Raw genomic sequence first — 17,187 nt, 5'->3', positions numbered from 1 at the left:
TAAATATAATAGACATGAAAATAACGAGTTGTCAAGTGGCGAGTTAAATTGGAGACTTAAATTCAATTAACTAGCAGCTTTTTTTAAAAATAATTCAATGATAAAAGTAAATCAATATAGAAAGATACTCTGGAAAAGAACTTTCATTAAAACATCTAATTATGATCCTTCAGAATCCATCAATTTGTGGTGTAAAGATTCACATGTAAGGAGAGTTCTTTAACAATTCACATATTTCAAACATGTAATGTATACACTAAATGTATTTTGCCACCTAAATATTTTTACATGAAGTTTTTTAAAGTCAGTTTGCTTACCGAAATTTTGTCACATATTTATATTATTGTTGAACAAACTTTTTATAGCCGTAGATTATTTCTTATATGAATATTTTAAAAAAATTAAGTTTAATCTAAACAAAAAAAAAGTTTTCAAAAAGTGACTGTTAAGTGAAAAGGACTCATTGACATCAGTCACCGACTCATTAGGTTTGAGAAAAAAAGGGGCTAAGTCATTAATCTACCGGCTACTGGCTATTAACTGAAAATTTAAATCTTCAGGTCTTAAGGATACAATTCAAAATGTAATAGAGGCAACAAACCAAAATTATTCTAAGATTATTAAACAATGATCTTGTATTATTTTTTCTCTGCCTAATTATCTGAACAGATACAAAAATTTTATTTTTCTTTAAAAGTTTTTTGGCAGAAATTTCTATATCAATTTCATCAATACGAGACTTTTTCTTTCTTTTTTATTATTATGAGGCTATTTTTCTTATCTTATTTAATAAAAAGAGACAGATCTCTCTACTTCCACACCTTTTCTCCCTAGCAAGATTTAAGTTTCTGAGCAAGCTTTTTTTGCATTTCAAAAAAATTTACATAATTATCCAACAATTTCTCTTCGATTTTTTAAGTTTTTAGATTTTTTAAAAGCAGCATATTTAGATTATCTTAGTAGATTCCCCCAATTTTCAATTGTCAATAACTAGGGTTGCAAGTTTGTCGCAGGAAAAAAAAGACATAAATTCGCGGGTGATTCGCGCAAAAATTTTACAAATTTGTAACATATGCACTGATATTTACACCGAAAATCAATTTAAAAATAATAAAAAACATAAAAAAGTTACAAATTTTTTTTTAAGCAATATTAATGCAGTTACTTAAATGTACAGAATTTTGATACAAAATATTATACATGGTTAGGTTATTCTCGCTAATGTTTCTCCTTTCATCACTCAATACATTTTTGTATTTTGAAAAAGATCGTTCGGCACCCACGCTATTAGTTGGTACTGACAAACATCGAATTGCCACTTTAGACAGTTTTGGATAGCGTTCCATCTTCGATTTCCAAAACTGAATTAATTGTCTACTTTCAACGTGTAGTTCATTAACTGTCGCTTTGTAAGCATTAAATACGTTCTTCAACTCTTCTTCATCCTCAAATATGGGGATAGAGTTAAAAATAAAAGAACTATCATCTTCTTGGAAAACATCTAAGTATTTGAATTGACTAGGATCAAAAGCTCTGCATGCTTTAAAAAAGCTTGATGCTGGTTGACGAAATCTGTGTGTTGTAATATTGCCTTCAAAAAAGTATGCCTGAATTTTTTCCTGGCATGATTTTAAAGCTTTTTTAGATTTCAAGTGCTGGCAGGTTATAGATTTGCTTTTTAAATCTTCAGCAAGATCAGACATTTCATTAAAAATAACATGCGAACTTATTCTTTGTTTTTCATATAAATTTAATAGATTCAAAATTAAAGATGCATATTTTTCAATCTCTCTTAAATCTTCACTCAATTCTGCGTTACAACATTCTTCGGAAATCGTGCTGATCAAAGAACTACTGCTATTTTGTTGCTCTTTATCGAAGAACTCTGCCTATTCAGCTAAGTAATTTACGTGAAACAAAGCTGCCTTAAACCAGCTATTCCATCTGGTTTGTACGGGAACCGGTGGTAGAGCGGCGTTTTTGCCCTTTTCAACTAAAAAGGCTCGAAATCGACCCTTACGTGAAGGACATGCTGTGAATGCACGCTTTAAATGCACAATAAAAGAATTCACTTTTTCAAATTGATTTTGCCATATTTCTCCTAGGAGATTTAAAAGATGTGCATTGCAAGTCACATGAACAGCATTCAAGAAAACTGCTTTCAAACTTTTTTCCCATGCTTTGTTCATGTAAGACGCATTGTCAGTGACGAAAGATGAAATGGTATTAAAACGAAGCTTGTACTTTTGACAACACTGGATAACTGCTTCGCTAACAGTTTTAAAATTTACACTTTCCAGTGGTATGCTTTCTAAGAAAAAAGCAGATAAAGAAATGTCAGAACTATCATCTTGTATGTCCACAGATGGAACTTGTGTTGGTTGTAAACGTAAATGTTTTCTAATTACAATCAACACTAAACAAGTATCTTATAGAACAAACTCTTTTACTATCACAAAAGTACACAAAGAATATATACATGTTGCCAACAAAAGAATAATGTAAGAAATAATATAATAAATAATCACCGCATCTGTGTTCACGCAGTTGCGTCTGGAACATCCTCCCCACCCTGATCAACCTCAAGAGGAATGATCAGTTGAACAGGTCGGGAGATTTCCTTGATGCTGCAGGTTGTGAAGGTATGGTTGTAACTCTTTTACCGGTAAGAAAATGGGATGGTGTTAATGTTTCTTCAGGATCATCATTTCCTTGTTCATGAACTAACGGTCGACTATTTAATGCGGCTTCAACACCAACTAATGCTGTAGAAATACCTTCTTCATCTAACAAGGTTCGACCTAGGGATTTTCGCAAACATCCTTTTGTTAGTCCGATCAAACGTTCCCACCATCCTCCCCACCAAAGAAGGTCTTTCTACAGAACTGCTAACACGTTTAATACATATCTGTCTTCAGAGTCTGTAGTTTCATCCGTCACAATACTTACACCAGCTGCAGAGGCTAAAATATCGGCAACTTGATTTTTATGAAATTCGTGAATCTTAGGCAGGTAGTGGTTTCGTAAGTGGCTAGATTATCTAGCTTGTTCAGGGGAATGTTTGCTGCTGTAAATACACCTACCAACTTTGAAAGTTGAACACCACGATGCTGCTCTTGAAGGGGTTTTTTTCCAAACAACTTTTCAATACCTGTTTGAGTTATACTGGGTTCACTGGTTTTTTTTTTAGATGTAGTTTACTTTTTAAATGTTTTTCACAGCTATCTTTCCTCGAAAAATCTACTGGAACATTGCAATTGGCACAAAACAAAAGATTCTTTCTTACTTCAAAAGTTCCTTTTTTATATTGCTTACAATGCTCGAGAGCAGTTATCTTGCTCTTATGGCTCATTTTACCATCTAAGAAGAACTGAAAACTTTCATTAACCTCGCTTCAAAATGAAATGAGATATTTTGAGTAGACTTTGCATTATTTTTGTAGGAATGAAAGTTACAATACACTTTCCTGTTATCCATCAAAAGAATAAAAGAGCCGCTCTTGAGTATTCTATTGCAACAAGCATTTCCACATGCCTTTCTGTACCTATTGAAATAATCAGTTTAAATATATGTACCTTCTCACTACTAGGAATTTCCTGTGAAAGAGTTAATTTTTCTTCTTCTTCTTTTGTTTTCCCTTATCTTTTATATTCTAGTTGACTGTTAGGAAAGGGAGGCATTGGTGTCAATCAGTCAACAAAAAGATAAGACCACCCTTTTTGTGACCACCAGTCTTCAATCAACTTTTCAGTCCTACTAATTCCAGCAATGAAATTCAATCCCCCAAATAATTTGTTAACTACAAATGTCTTGTGGTTGCCCCCCCCCCTCTACATGGTGAGTGCTATAAGATGGGGGCTCTGGTCAATGGAGGGGGAGATAAGAATTGATAGATTTATGAAGAACTAGAATGTAGAAAATCTTATCTTTCAGTTTGTTCATGGTATTCAATTTCAATACAAAAGCGAGGAGCTTGTATAGAGCCTAACACAATTCTAATGTCATTTTGCTAGATACTTTTGTGTATGCTTTGAAAAAATATAATCAATTTTTAAACTTCAAAAAAATTATAACTACAAATATATTTCTATTGATAAGATAAAACAGAAAAAAATAACTTCAAATTGTGAATAATTTTCATTTAAATCGAGCGAATTGAATAACTTTCGTTCAAATTGCGCAATTTTAAAAAATTCGCACATTTTTGAAAAAACGGAAAAGACATTTAGTTTGTACCAAACCTAATCAACCAGAAGCCGCTATTAATGATCCATAGCTAATTAAATACTCCATCACCCAACATTTTAGTGAATCAAGAAGATCAACAATTAAAAATAAAACTTCATATTTTATGCTTCAAATTCAAACTAAATGCTTATTTCACTATACATAAATGGCTAATTTAAATTTCAATAAAAGGGAAAAAAATAAGGTGACTCTCTCCAACTATAGTAAATAACTAAATAATATAGTTTACATTTACAGAATACTCTGGTGGAAAAAGAAAAAGATGAAATTCAACCACCTAAAATCAATTGCTGATGAAGAAGTGAGACTTGACCTTTTGATAATTTAAAACTTAAACAACTGAATGGTTTCATGGTTTACTTTGCAACAAACAATGGAATAAATTGATTATAAATTTAAGGGGCTTAATAAAATAAAAGGATTTTTAAGGGCTCTCAATTTTTTTTCAAAATAAAATGCTTAACCACTGTAAAATTATGAAATAAATAAAAAAAGCCAGTGAAGGAAAATGTTTTACCTGCAAAATCAGCTGTGTTCACTCCTGCACCCTGTTTAAGTAGCTTTCTAACTTTACTCAAGTCTCCTTTAATACATGCTAAATGAAGGGGAGTTTCCCCTCTCTCATTACGTTTCTGTTCCCTAGATTCAGAATGATTTGTCTCCACTTGACATGGATCTGGAAGCACATAAGAATAGGAATTAACTTCTAGCTTCAGTACATGACTGCCAAGGATAATATTAAAAGCACCCCACATTATTAAAGAACCCACATAAATATAAACAATTGATCAAAATGATTAATTAACTTATGTTTGATCTAACATAATGAAATACAAAAACTGTCAATTATATGAAATATTATAATACAATATGAATAATCTGATACCAAAATCAATTTGTGAAGTGTTAGTTCTCCGTTGCACCTTATTACTATTTACTCAGCCAACAAATAACCTTTAGCCAGAAATTTTCCATGTTAGACATTTTTCTTCTTTAATTAGAAGCTATTGAAGCTATTTTTACGATAAATTGCAATTTGTTAAAAACTTGGTGATTTTAGAAAAGGTGCTATTACCATGGATAATTTTTTTTTTTTACAACTTGCAATATACACAAAAAATGGAGAGTGTGATTCTTTTCCCAGTTTTAAAAGAACTCATTTTTTATACATATTAAGCATTTTTCAAGCTATTACTCAAGTTTATATTATTTGTTAAATATTTTTTTACCAAAAGAGTATCATTTTGAATTAGGGTAATATTCTTAAAATTGCTGCTATTCACAAAAAAAATCAGGCTTTTACCTTTGTCTACACTATTACAATTACATTATTATAATTATTAGCAATTGTAATAAGCAGAAAAATGCAGAATCTTATAAAATACTGTTTTTGAGGAGTTTATAAATGTACAATTATAGAAAAGTATTATTAGTTATGATATATCACAACACTGCAGTTAAAAAAGATCTTATTAAACTCAAGCCAAATTCTTTAATTTTTCCTCGAACAAAAATATTGCAGAGTAAATGAATTTTCATAAAATTAAATTATAAAATCAACTCACTAATACAAGCAATAACATTTTATTTAAAAAATTTTTTGCACTTAATATAACCAGAAACATCACAAAATTAGGTGTATAGAATTTCCATTAATATATTTATTAATTTTGCTGCCATATCAAAAATGTAAAATATCACATAAATACCTATAGATTAGAACTCAATGTAAAAAAAAAAAATTTAAAAAAATGTATAAACCGAATTGAATGAAAATTTTTATAATTATAATCAAACCCCAAAGGATCTCAAAAAGAAAATTGAAATTATTATTCTGTCTTCGTTTTTAAGCAAAACAAACTTATTATTAGACAAACATTTATAGCCTTTTTTAAAATACCTACTATTAGTTCAAAATGTGTAACAATATAACTTGATTATAGCATATAATTAATGAATTTTTTTGAAAGATATTAAGTTTATAAAATTTAATATAGCAATAAAACTTTCCCCATTGATAACTTTATTGGGAGAAACAATTTTTACAACCTAAAAAGTTAATTTAATTTATGAACACATTTATTCAGCAATTAATATAATTAGCAGTTTTGTTTTTTTAATATTCAATTTCATAACTTCCAATATATAAATAAATGTAAATAAATATAAAACATATAAGAAAACTGGAATACAAAAGTTTTCGAAATTGATAGGTTCATCATTTTTTACCTCTTAATTGAATATTGAGATTTGACACATCAATATATTTTAGAGGCCATGGAATGCTAAAATACACAATATCAGAAATGCATATCTAGATATGAGGAAATCTAATCTGTTTTCTCATGATAAATAAGATAAAAAAGTTTCACAAAAATACCAAACATTATTTTTAAATTCAACTCAAATCCTGGGAAAAGAATAAATATAACTAATACCATTTAATATATTTTTGGCAAAATTGCACACTCAAAATATTTGTATAATAAATAAGAGGCAAGACTAAAGGAGGGAGGAATATAAACAACACTAATGATCTCTGTGCATTTTGATAGTTAAAATTAGATTGAAAAAAAAAAGTTGAAAAGTATATCAATAAAATACAACATAAATATAGCTGAAGTTCATCACTCTTAACAACCAGATAAAATTATTTAAAAATAAAATAAGAAGTGCACTATTGAAGTCTAGACGCAATAAAAAAATATGCAGTGATTTTGATTGGGAAAACAATATTTCCTTCATAACATCATTACACATGCCATATGTCTGCGTTATTACATTTCAAGGTCGCAATTAGTGCTGATAGTGATGACTAAGAATAAAAAATAAAAAACACAAACAAAATTCCAGCAAATGAATTCGATACTATTTCGATAAAGACTTTTGATGGATTACTATTATTATTAACAAAGGTGTGTAAACATATGAGGAGGGGAAGGAATGAAAATTAACTAGCGGCGAAAATGAGAGTTTAAAATTTATTGGTTCAATAAAAATTAAACAAAATTTTAAAAAACTCAGCAGGAAAATTAATATTAAAAAGTTATAGTAAGCCAACCTGAGGGTACCGATACCGATAATTCCGATGAGCACTGAATTAATTGCAAAAAATTTTACAAAAATATGGCAAGCAGACTTATCATTTAAGACCATATTTCTTTTGAAGTGAAAGGAGTTCATAAATTAATCTAAAAACAAATAAAATCACTCATGATAACATTATAAAAAAAGAAAGTATACAAGAATTCTATACGCGATCGATTAAACACTGCGTAATAACGTAAAATGATGGACGCAACTTCAGTAGAACTGTAATATTTCCAAAGTCATATGCAATTTTTAACAATTAAGTGCTAATTTGGAGAATATTTTTATTAAAATGCTTGAAATAAAAAATAAAAAAAGCTTCTAAATTGTAAACAAAGAAACTTTCGCAAACAAAAGAAAACAAAATATAATCGGATGCATTACGAAATATTAATAAAAGAAATTATAAAATTAAGAAGGAATGCGTCACAATGAAATGTGGATAATTGATTATGAAATAAAATACTGAATTTATTATATATAAATCACTAACCTAACAATGTTAGGCTTAAACCACCACTTGCCACCTTACATGTTACTCACCTTGCAGACGATATCGAAACTATTAAACGCGCAATAATTTCAGAACTCCAAAATTAATACATCGTCAGAGATACTTTTAGTTGAATATAATCAAATAATAAATTACGTAATTAAAGTAACTCCCATCGTTACGACAAAAATGAGCATATTTTTTCAAATTATAAATAATAAACAATTTAATCGTCGTCGTTGTGATACACAGGCGCCATCTAGTGACCTAATATAAAAACTACAATTTATAAAAAAAATATGAATTTTTTTCTTTTTCTTTGAATGCTTAAATAGGTTTAAAAATAAAATAAAAAAATTATGCATATAATTTTTAAAAAAATTTCTAAGGATTTTTGCATTAATAAAATTAATATTTTTCAGAGCAATGGAATTTAATATTCTTTAATTATAATCTATATAAGATTATCTTAGCAACTGTATAAGATTTTGAAACTAAAAATAAATAAAGAATTTTTATTAATTTTAAATTCACAAAAAATAATTAAAACACAATTTTACTCTCCATCTTTTATTTGCCTGATCAGAAATTAATTAAATTAGCAGTTTATGTGGGTGGTGATGGGATTATGCCAAGATAAAATATTATTTTAATTTTCTAAATTTTTTCTAAGAAAAAAAATTTATATATATAATGAATACCTTAATGAAACATTTAAATCAGTAAAGGTTTATTTATAAATTTTTCAGTATCTTATAGCAGAGGATGGACAAAAATAATAAACCTTATAAGTTTAATTTTTCATTTTTACCCATAAAAATACAGGATAATTTCTAATTTCTGACTTCTACAAAATATTTCCATCACTCAAGCATATTATAGTTATTATTATTTTCTAAAATACAGATATATAGAGGATTTTGCAGTTTAAACATAGATAATTTAAGATATTGTATCATTTGAATCTGCAATTCTCCTATAAATTTTCATTAAAGTGAATGTTAACATTTCATTATTAATTAAAAAATTTTTTGTTTTTGCGTTTGAGAAAGTTTCGAAGTTTGATGTAAGGGAAATTCAGGTTCGTAAAACATAATTTTTAAAGAATACAAAATAAGCCAAATTCTTGAGAAAGATATCCCAAAACTATAGACAGATATATAATAAACACGAACAAGTGAACAACGTTAGCAAAAAATTTGTCAAAATCATAGAAATTTTTAATACCACTCATTAGAAACAAAAATCGACTAAAATTCCTAGATTTTAACATGAAGTCAATATTTTTCAAAATCGCGAATATTTGCATTACTCAATAAAAGACAAACAGCCACAATCAATAATTTTCAATATTGCAGGCTTTTTTTTTTTTTGGTATTCATAAAAAACATGGTCATAATTTTCCAATTCTAGCCCGGAGGACAATCTTGTAAAAACTATCAATCAATACTCAATACTCTTGCAAATATTTACCCTCAATTAATAATTTTTAACATTACAGGCTATATTTTGGTATTTATAAAAAGTACGTTCATAATTCCCCAATCCTAGCCTGGAGGACAATCTTGCAATAATTGATATGAGAATATCTTCCTCTGTTTTGTGCAGCCTCACTTATACCTCCGAGATTATGTCATCGCATTAGACAGGCATGTTGATAGGTATGATAAACCATAGTGTTTTATAAAAATTAAAACATTTTTTAAAACCGGTGATTTGTAAACAAATTTTGCCAGGCAACGAAAGGGTTGAAATTAGTTTAAAAAAATAATTAACATTGTAAATATTTAAAAGTTAATTAAAATTGTTCCCAGAAAGTTTCTTTTAGGTTTTGTGTTTGCAGAAAGTTTTTTATTTTATCTAAACCTGACTATAGGAAGTAAAGATATATTTACATGCAGCAATAAACTTTCCTCTATCTTCATCTCTTCTTTACTTAGAATCTAAACCATTCACAAATTATTTGATGAAAAGATGCATAATAAATATGCATTACCACAATTATAAAAGGTGAAAAAATAAAAAAATAAAATGTGAGATATTGCTTAGTAATTTTTCAGCTTGCGTTGAAGCAAAAGGGAGAAAAACATGTATTTGTTAGTTTATATTTGGATAATTCAGGTATTTTAATGGATCTGTCAAAAATATATTTTATAAGGTTCAAACTATGTTTCCAAATTGTCATTTTTGTTTTCATCCCAGTCAAAATGTAAATATCAACAGTTGAAAAAAAAACAAAAAAAAACAAATGCACTCGATATTATTGATGCTGCATTTATTTGATATTTAATTTTTTATAATGCTGAATGATATTTTTTTTTTTAAAATCTTTTCTATTTATTCATTTTACACTTCACTTGAAGAGGATAAATAGTATAAATAAGATAAATAGGATAAATAGTTTTGTGCATAAGAAAAGAACTTTTGAATTAAGATTTTGAACATTAAGAAAATTTTTCAGTTTCTCTTAACAAACAGCAATACATTAAGGGGAAAAAATTATATTTCAATTAGAATGAGATTTTCTGGTATGGTATTTTTAAGTCAAATTCATGTTTCAATTAAAAGCATAAATAAAATTAGAATACATTTCATTTAAAATTTCCAGATTAAGATCTGTTCAATTAATTTAACTATGTAGTCAGTGTGATTTCTGTCAAAGCAAGTATATTAAATATTTCATCTAAAATGACACATTATTAATACTATAACATAATTTTTCATGTGTAACACAACAGTTTTTATGAATTAAACTAATTTATATTAAACGTTGATATTTTCATGTTAAAAGCTTAGTCAATTGTAAACAAAACATATTGTTCTCCTTCCTGCATAAAATTAAACTCTTTACGAGGTATTTTCATTAACCTGTTTAAATTTCTGAGGATATTGGACATTGTTAAACTGGGGAGTGTAACTGTATATGGACAATATATAGCAGATATTTAAATGCCAAATTTAGTACTGAATCTTATTTTTCATATAATTATATTTCAGTAAATATTAGTTTGTTTCATTTATGCATAGTGCCCCCTCCCTTTCGTTCTAATTAGATCACATATTAAATATTTTTAACTTCCATTAATTTTTCAGGATTTTCACTTAACCTTTATGCTATTTTTTATCATTATTATTTCAATCTTACACAGTCAACATCTTTTCTGTGATTCACTTTAACACACTTAGAATACCCAGAAATTTTTATCGTAGTAAAGTCTTTAAACTTAACTATTCTGGAACCATTGTGGTAGTAAGGTTTCTATAAACTACGCAACATCAATACAACAATATTTTTATAAACAGTCATAGATAAAAACAAAATGACTATCAATTCAGTAGCTTATATCAATTAAAAAATTGCAAGTACAGGAAGTTGAGATATCAAAAAACATTATTTTTATTAAATTTTTTTTCTTTAAATGTGCTAAAATTATTCAAGGTTTAAGAAAAATTAAATTTTAAACAAATGCAAAAAGTTAAATATTAATTATTTAGCTTAAGTAAAATAACATAACAAAAAATGAATATGTATTAAAATTATCTTTTCATTATAAATCAATCATCTTTTTACTGTTTTGTCATTGCATAAAAAATATATGAAAGTAACTTCTGTGTCTTTACCCTCACAACTTAGTTACTAGTTATGTTTCTTATGTTCTTAGCAGTGTTTAAAAATATTACGATTGAAAAAAAAAATTATGTATTGATAATATTTCTACACTGAATGATTTGAGTAGAAACATTGGGCAGTTACAGGAATTAAATTAAATCTTCATCAGATAATACTAGTAAAGATAATTTAAACATATTACAATATAAATCTACATTATGCAAATGATTGTTTAACTTCTAGTAAAAAGGGCAATTTTGATTAACTGTTTTTATACCCTTTATGATTCAATTCAGCAAGAAAAAGTATATACAAAATACTAATTAATTAAAATATAACAGGAAATATATAAATGCCTTTAATTTTTATTGCAAACAATATATTTACTTTAAGGTCCGAAAATTTTGATAATTTACTTTTAGTAAAATGTAAACTTGGCTTTATTTTTATATTTTGGACTATAATTTGACAAGAACAATTTTTGCACTTAACAAATGAAATAATAAATAAAAAGTTGATGTCGTGATTCTGAAAGTTGAAAAAAAATAGAACTATAATGCAAATAAATACTACAATTTTTTAATGAATTAACTATTGAAACCTCAATAAAAATGGGGTAAAAACACTCGTGTGAAATAAGCATAAGTTCTACACGAACAAGGGAAAAAATCCTACACAAATTAAACCTTCTTATAACGTTAAATTAAATTCTATACATTTTATGTTAATATAGAATTGTAGGAAAAAAAATTCCAATAGGTTCGAAGATTGTTCTTTCCTGCCGTGGTCGATGGCTGTAGCTCACTTTAGTGGCGCGAAACATTCCATTGTAATAGTATTGGTAAAATGGTATTTTAAAAAAATTATGAGGATATGGAATGGAACCAATTTTTAATCATATCGCTGAGAGGGAAATAAAATTGCAAGTAGTTTTATTTTAGAATCAAACTGGTAAAAAAAGTCACAAATGTTTCACAATCGTTTGCAAAATAGTCATTTTTGCCACCTTTTCAGTAGCCAATGGCAGCCATGGCTGAATGAATAAAAATGTTATTCAGTCGCAAAGATTTAAAAAATCAAGCAATGATTTTAAGTTACACTTCAGTCAAATTAATTTAATTTTAACAAGCTAGAAAAATAAATTGAATGAGAGTTGCAGGGCGATTTAAGATTGAAACTAATACATTTTAAACCAAACATTGCTTATCTAGCCAAGCATATCTTTTTCAATGATTCATGTATAAATTTGATTTTGTCGAAATGAACTAAATCATACTAGAAACAGGTAATTTTTTATCCTCTTTGTTTCAAAAATTAAGAAAAGAGAAAATTTTTTTGAGGATCAAAAAGCTTGGCAAACCTTATTAAAATGAATTCTTACATCATTTGTTATTATTGAGAGTGAGCAGCAGTTTATGAATAATTGAATTGATGTGAATTTCTTAAAAACTAAAATTTTCCCCAATTGCTGAAAACATAAAAAGCAGGTAGGAGGAAGCCAATAATGTGAATTCATATTCTCCTGGAAATCCAATAAATCATAATATATATGTAGGTTTTAAATGTTGGTATTTTTATTTTATATATTTAAATTTACTATTCCAGTGGTGATGTTGTTAGATTCATTCATAAACTGAACAGAAAAGAAAAATTTAACTTTGACTTCCTATCATGATCAAGCATTAAGCTTTATATTTTGCAAAAAAAAAACTGATTTTCTTATCACTGAAAACTTAATTTAGTAGCAGTATATTAATTATTGAAATAATTTTGCAAGATTACTAACTGTCATACGTAAAAAAAAATTTCAAATAAAAATAATTTATTTTCTACTTTTATTTTAAATAGATAAATGCTTACTATTATAGATTAATAATATTTTTTGCTGTTAACATTAATATCATTTCATACCTTAATTGTGGAACCTTAACCTCTGAACCACAATGAAGGAATTTTTTGTTTTCTTTTAACGCAATCATTATCATTATGTTTACACATTAAAACACATAATCAATATTTAAAAATAAAATTTGAAATAATATCTGTAAGGTATTGCTTTGTCTCTAAAATTATATATCTCTATAATTATGTGTTTATGTTTTAAAAAAAAAAAAAAACCTAAAATGCGACTGGAGGGAGAGGAGTATTGCTAAAATGTGACACTTTGTGATGGGAAGGTGGGTGATTAAAAATTATTCAAAAAGAGGGGGGGGGGCGGTGAGAAGATATGAAGCTGACGTTGTAATCATGATTTAGGCAAGACTGAAGAAAGTTAGAGTTTAATTTTATGCACACTACTCCCAAAGAGAAAAGATATAACTGCCATTTTAGCCCAAAGATTAGCAATCCCACAGTTAGCCATACAATCAGCTAGCTTTTTACAACTGAACTTGATACTACTATCGATTTACAACAAAAATAAACGATTGCGGTGACAGTAGGAAATCTTTTAATGAAATTTCATTTTGAGCGAAATTAGTAACATTACCTAATATGATAATTACTTTGTATGAATGCAGCTCTTAAATTTCCTATTTATGTATTAATATTAATCTTTCTCAAATATTTTTTTTGTTAATGTGCATGTATATACAGGATATCGGCAACATTTTAGATTTTCAAATGAATGACTTTCATGACTAATTCCAAGAATGTTTCATGACTTAACGAAGTTACTATTTTCTCAGAGAAAAATACAATAAAAAAAAATAAAAAAACATTATAATAACATTTATTGAAATAATAGGTATACCCAAAACTATAATATTCTGAATCTTCATATTTATAGATTTTAAATTTAAAAAACAGAGTACAGAAAGAATTAAAGCAATAAAATAGCTGAAAAAAATTACAAAATCAAATAAAACTTTTTCTTCCTCTTTTTCTGCAAAATTATATTCTAAAGATACTTTTCTTGTCCATCAGAAAGGAAAGAAACACTCCTGATTTTTCTATTCTCAGTTCGGAATAAAAAAATTTCGCCAATGACTGGTTTGCTTTAGCTAGAATTTTAAATTCATGAAATAAAATAAAAAATAATAATAAAAATTCTGAAATCACAGAAGTTTAAAAGATAATTCGCTCTAGAAAGGATGTTTTTTCTTTCAATTTTTGAAAGAGCACCATAATTTTTAAAGAACACGATAAAAAAATTTTTTATTTTAATAAAATATGACTATGAGTGAGTATTTTTTTACAAATTCAGGTATTCGGAACACCATGAAAAAGGGGGGGGGGGTACATTTTAAAAATTTGATTTTTCGGCGACAAAATTTAAGACTTTCCATGAATTTTTTAAAAAAAATAATTAAAAACATGACAAATTTTCTTCAATACTGAAATTCATGACTTTCCAGGTGCACAGATACCCTGTATATATAGAAATTTCTTTTGTCAAGAATAAATAAAAATTTTGAATAATTAACTGTTTTCGTATATTTAATACCAGTAAAACATAAACCAGTAAAACATGCAAACACAACTTACTAATTATCTCTACAACTTATTTCCTAGCATATCAATTGAAAATAACAGCATTATTTTTATAGGCTTTTAAAATGTGTTGCAATTTAAAACGCACCTGAAGGTGAATCAGTGACACTAAGTTTACAAAGCAAAGCTATCTGTTGTCTTTCTGACAAAGGAGTATTTCTTCTCAGTGTCAATGAGCTAGAGCTACTGGTGCTAGAATCACACACTTGTTGAACTTCTTTAAGAATCTCTTCCCGGAGAGCTTCAGAGTCTAAAATTGAAAGACAATATTAATAATAATATTTGCAAAAATTACACAGTATAAATCAACTTGATACAGGCTGTGTAGTCAGATTTTTCACCAAAAAATAACCACTTTTTAAACACTCAAAAAATATTTTTTATCACTTTCCGAAAATAAAAAAATCATAATTAGGATCTGTGCAGTAATAAAATTATTTTTATCTATCGTTTAAAATTCTTAATTTATAAACATAAAAATCAATAAAGTTCCAAAATATTTTCCCAAAAGTTTACATAATCATGATAAAATAGCTAGTTTCAGATAAATATTGCAGAGAAAATTGTAAAAATCGTGCATTTTTGGGTAATTTAGAATGACAATCGACACAGCATAGAAAAATCTCTTTTTAAAATATAGAAAATTAAATACTTTTGGGAAACCCTGAATAAAAGCAGCTTGAAGGGCTTTTTCACGTCCAAAAAATGCAAATAAAAAATAAGCACTTTTTAAAAGCACTATGAATTCTGTTATACAGTATAAATCAACTTAAAAATAAATATGAATATTCAAAACAATTTTTCTAGTTATTCCAAAATAAAATAATTTTTTACAAATATAAGTTTAAAAAGACAAAAAAAAAAAAAAAAAAAATATTTTTTGATCATGCAGTAGTAATATCTGCATGATCAAAAATCATATATTTCCACTTTATTTGATCATGTATTTCAAATAATTGCCAAGGATCAAAAATGGCTCATCAAGGTTTGGTAGTTTTTAAACAAATGTCATTCCAAATATTTAAGGTCATAGTAAAATACTCAATAACATGCTACAAAGTTAATCTAGATTAATTGTGTGATTAACTGTTACTCTTCAAATATCCGAACTGACATTTTTATATTCTAAATTTTTTAATCATGTAATTCATATTTGAATAAATTTAAAATCTAATATCAAATTTATATACAGTTAATAAATCCTGCATCAGAATTCATGAAATTCAGGCAATCATTATTACTGCCAACTAAAGTGAATCACAAAATAATAAAAAAATTTTGATCAAGTTATAATAGTAGCTGAAACCCTCCAAATGACAACAAGCGCTAAAGAGATAATCACAGCATATTTTTCATGCCAGATTTAAAAATAATATAACACAGAAGGAGAAAAAATTAGGTACTAGATTTAGGCTCTTTTCTAAATTTTCTTTAATCAAAATTAAGCTGAATTGTGAGAACACAATTAAAAATAATGAAAGGAAATTTTTTTTCAAAATTAATATACTGCCTTTTAATGCAAAGAGATTTATGTCCTTTCTTAAATATCATTATAAATAATTTTAAATAAATCAAAACATAAATTTTCGATGTTTAAGTTTTTAAATACCTTAAATTTGCAAATTTTACTACATATATGTTAGATTACGCAGAATTTTCAAAATAAAAATTTCTGTTTGACGGCATTGGGGTCACAGACTATTTATGAAGATAGTACTAGTATATACAATGTCTCAATAAATTCTGCTAATAGGATAGAAACTTGTAACGTAAATCTGAATTTCTACTCAAGTTACATGCAAATTTATTAATTATGAACAGGTGAATAAAATTGCTATAAGAACACAAAAAGGATAATTAAAATTATTTACCCAGGGACTTCTTAACATTTTCTGAAAAGGGAAGTTTTCTTTTAGATCTTAAAGATGTTTTCTTGGTAGCTGCCTTAGGAGATGCCTCCCAATGCTCGCTCATGGAACTTCCCTGAAAATAAAATTTCATTTTGTTTTATTAAAAAAAAGAAGACATAAATACTTGAAATATCAAAATTATTAATGAATGTACAGAATTTCTTTCACTTAACAGTTGAAATTGTAAAAATGCTGACACATTTCAAGCCCCCTTTTTTTATAAACAATTCAATAATAGATAAAGTTATGAAATAAGAAGTAACACTCTAAGAGCGTTAAACTTATTTAATATGCGAAGTATGCATACCAATATTACAGTAAAACTTAAGGATAATAGAGCTATA

At 27.0% G+C, this 17,187-nt stretch overlaps 1 protein-coding gene across 1 annotated transcript in view; it reads right to left on the bottom strand.

Annotated features, from left to right (window-relative positions):
• Positions 1-17,187, bottom strand: part of LOC107446396 (protein phosphatase 1 regulatory subunit 12A) — a 35,255-nt gene that overhangs the window by 15,409 nt on the left and 2,659 nt on the right. The window contains exons 2-4 of the mRNA XM_016061028.3: positions 16,805-16,916; positions 15,022-15,183; positions 4,766-4,924 (exon numbers count right to left, since the gene is read on the bottom strand). Coding sequence (XP_015916514.1) covers positions 4,766-4,924; positions 15,022-15,183; positions 16,805-16,916 — 433 coding nt within the window. The remainder of the gene's footprint in view (positions 1-4,765; positions 4,925-15,021; positions 15,184-16,804; positions 16,917-17,187) is intronic.

Source organism: Parasteatoda tepidariorum, chromosome 10 (genome assembly GCF_043381705.1).
Source record: "Parasteatoda tepidariorum isolate YZ-2023 chromosome 10, CAS_Ptep_4.0, whole genome shotgun sequence".
Taxonomy (NCBI): Eukaryota; Metazoa; Arthropoda; class Arachnida; order Araneae; family Theridiidae; genus Parasteatoda; species Parasteatoda tepidariorum.
Note: the sequence above shows the minus strand (reverse complement) of the source record. Positions and strands in the feature narration are given on the sequence as shown.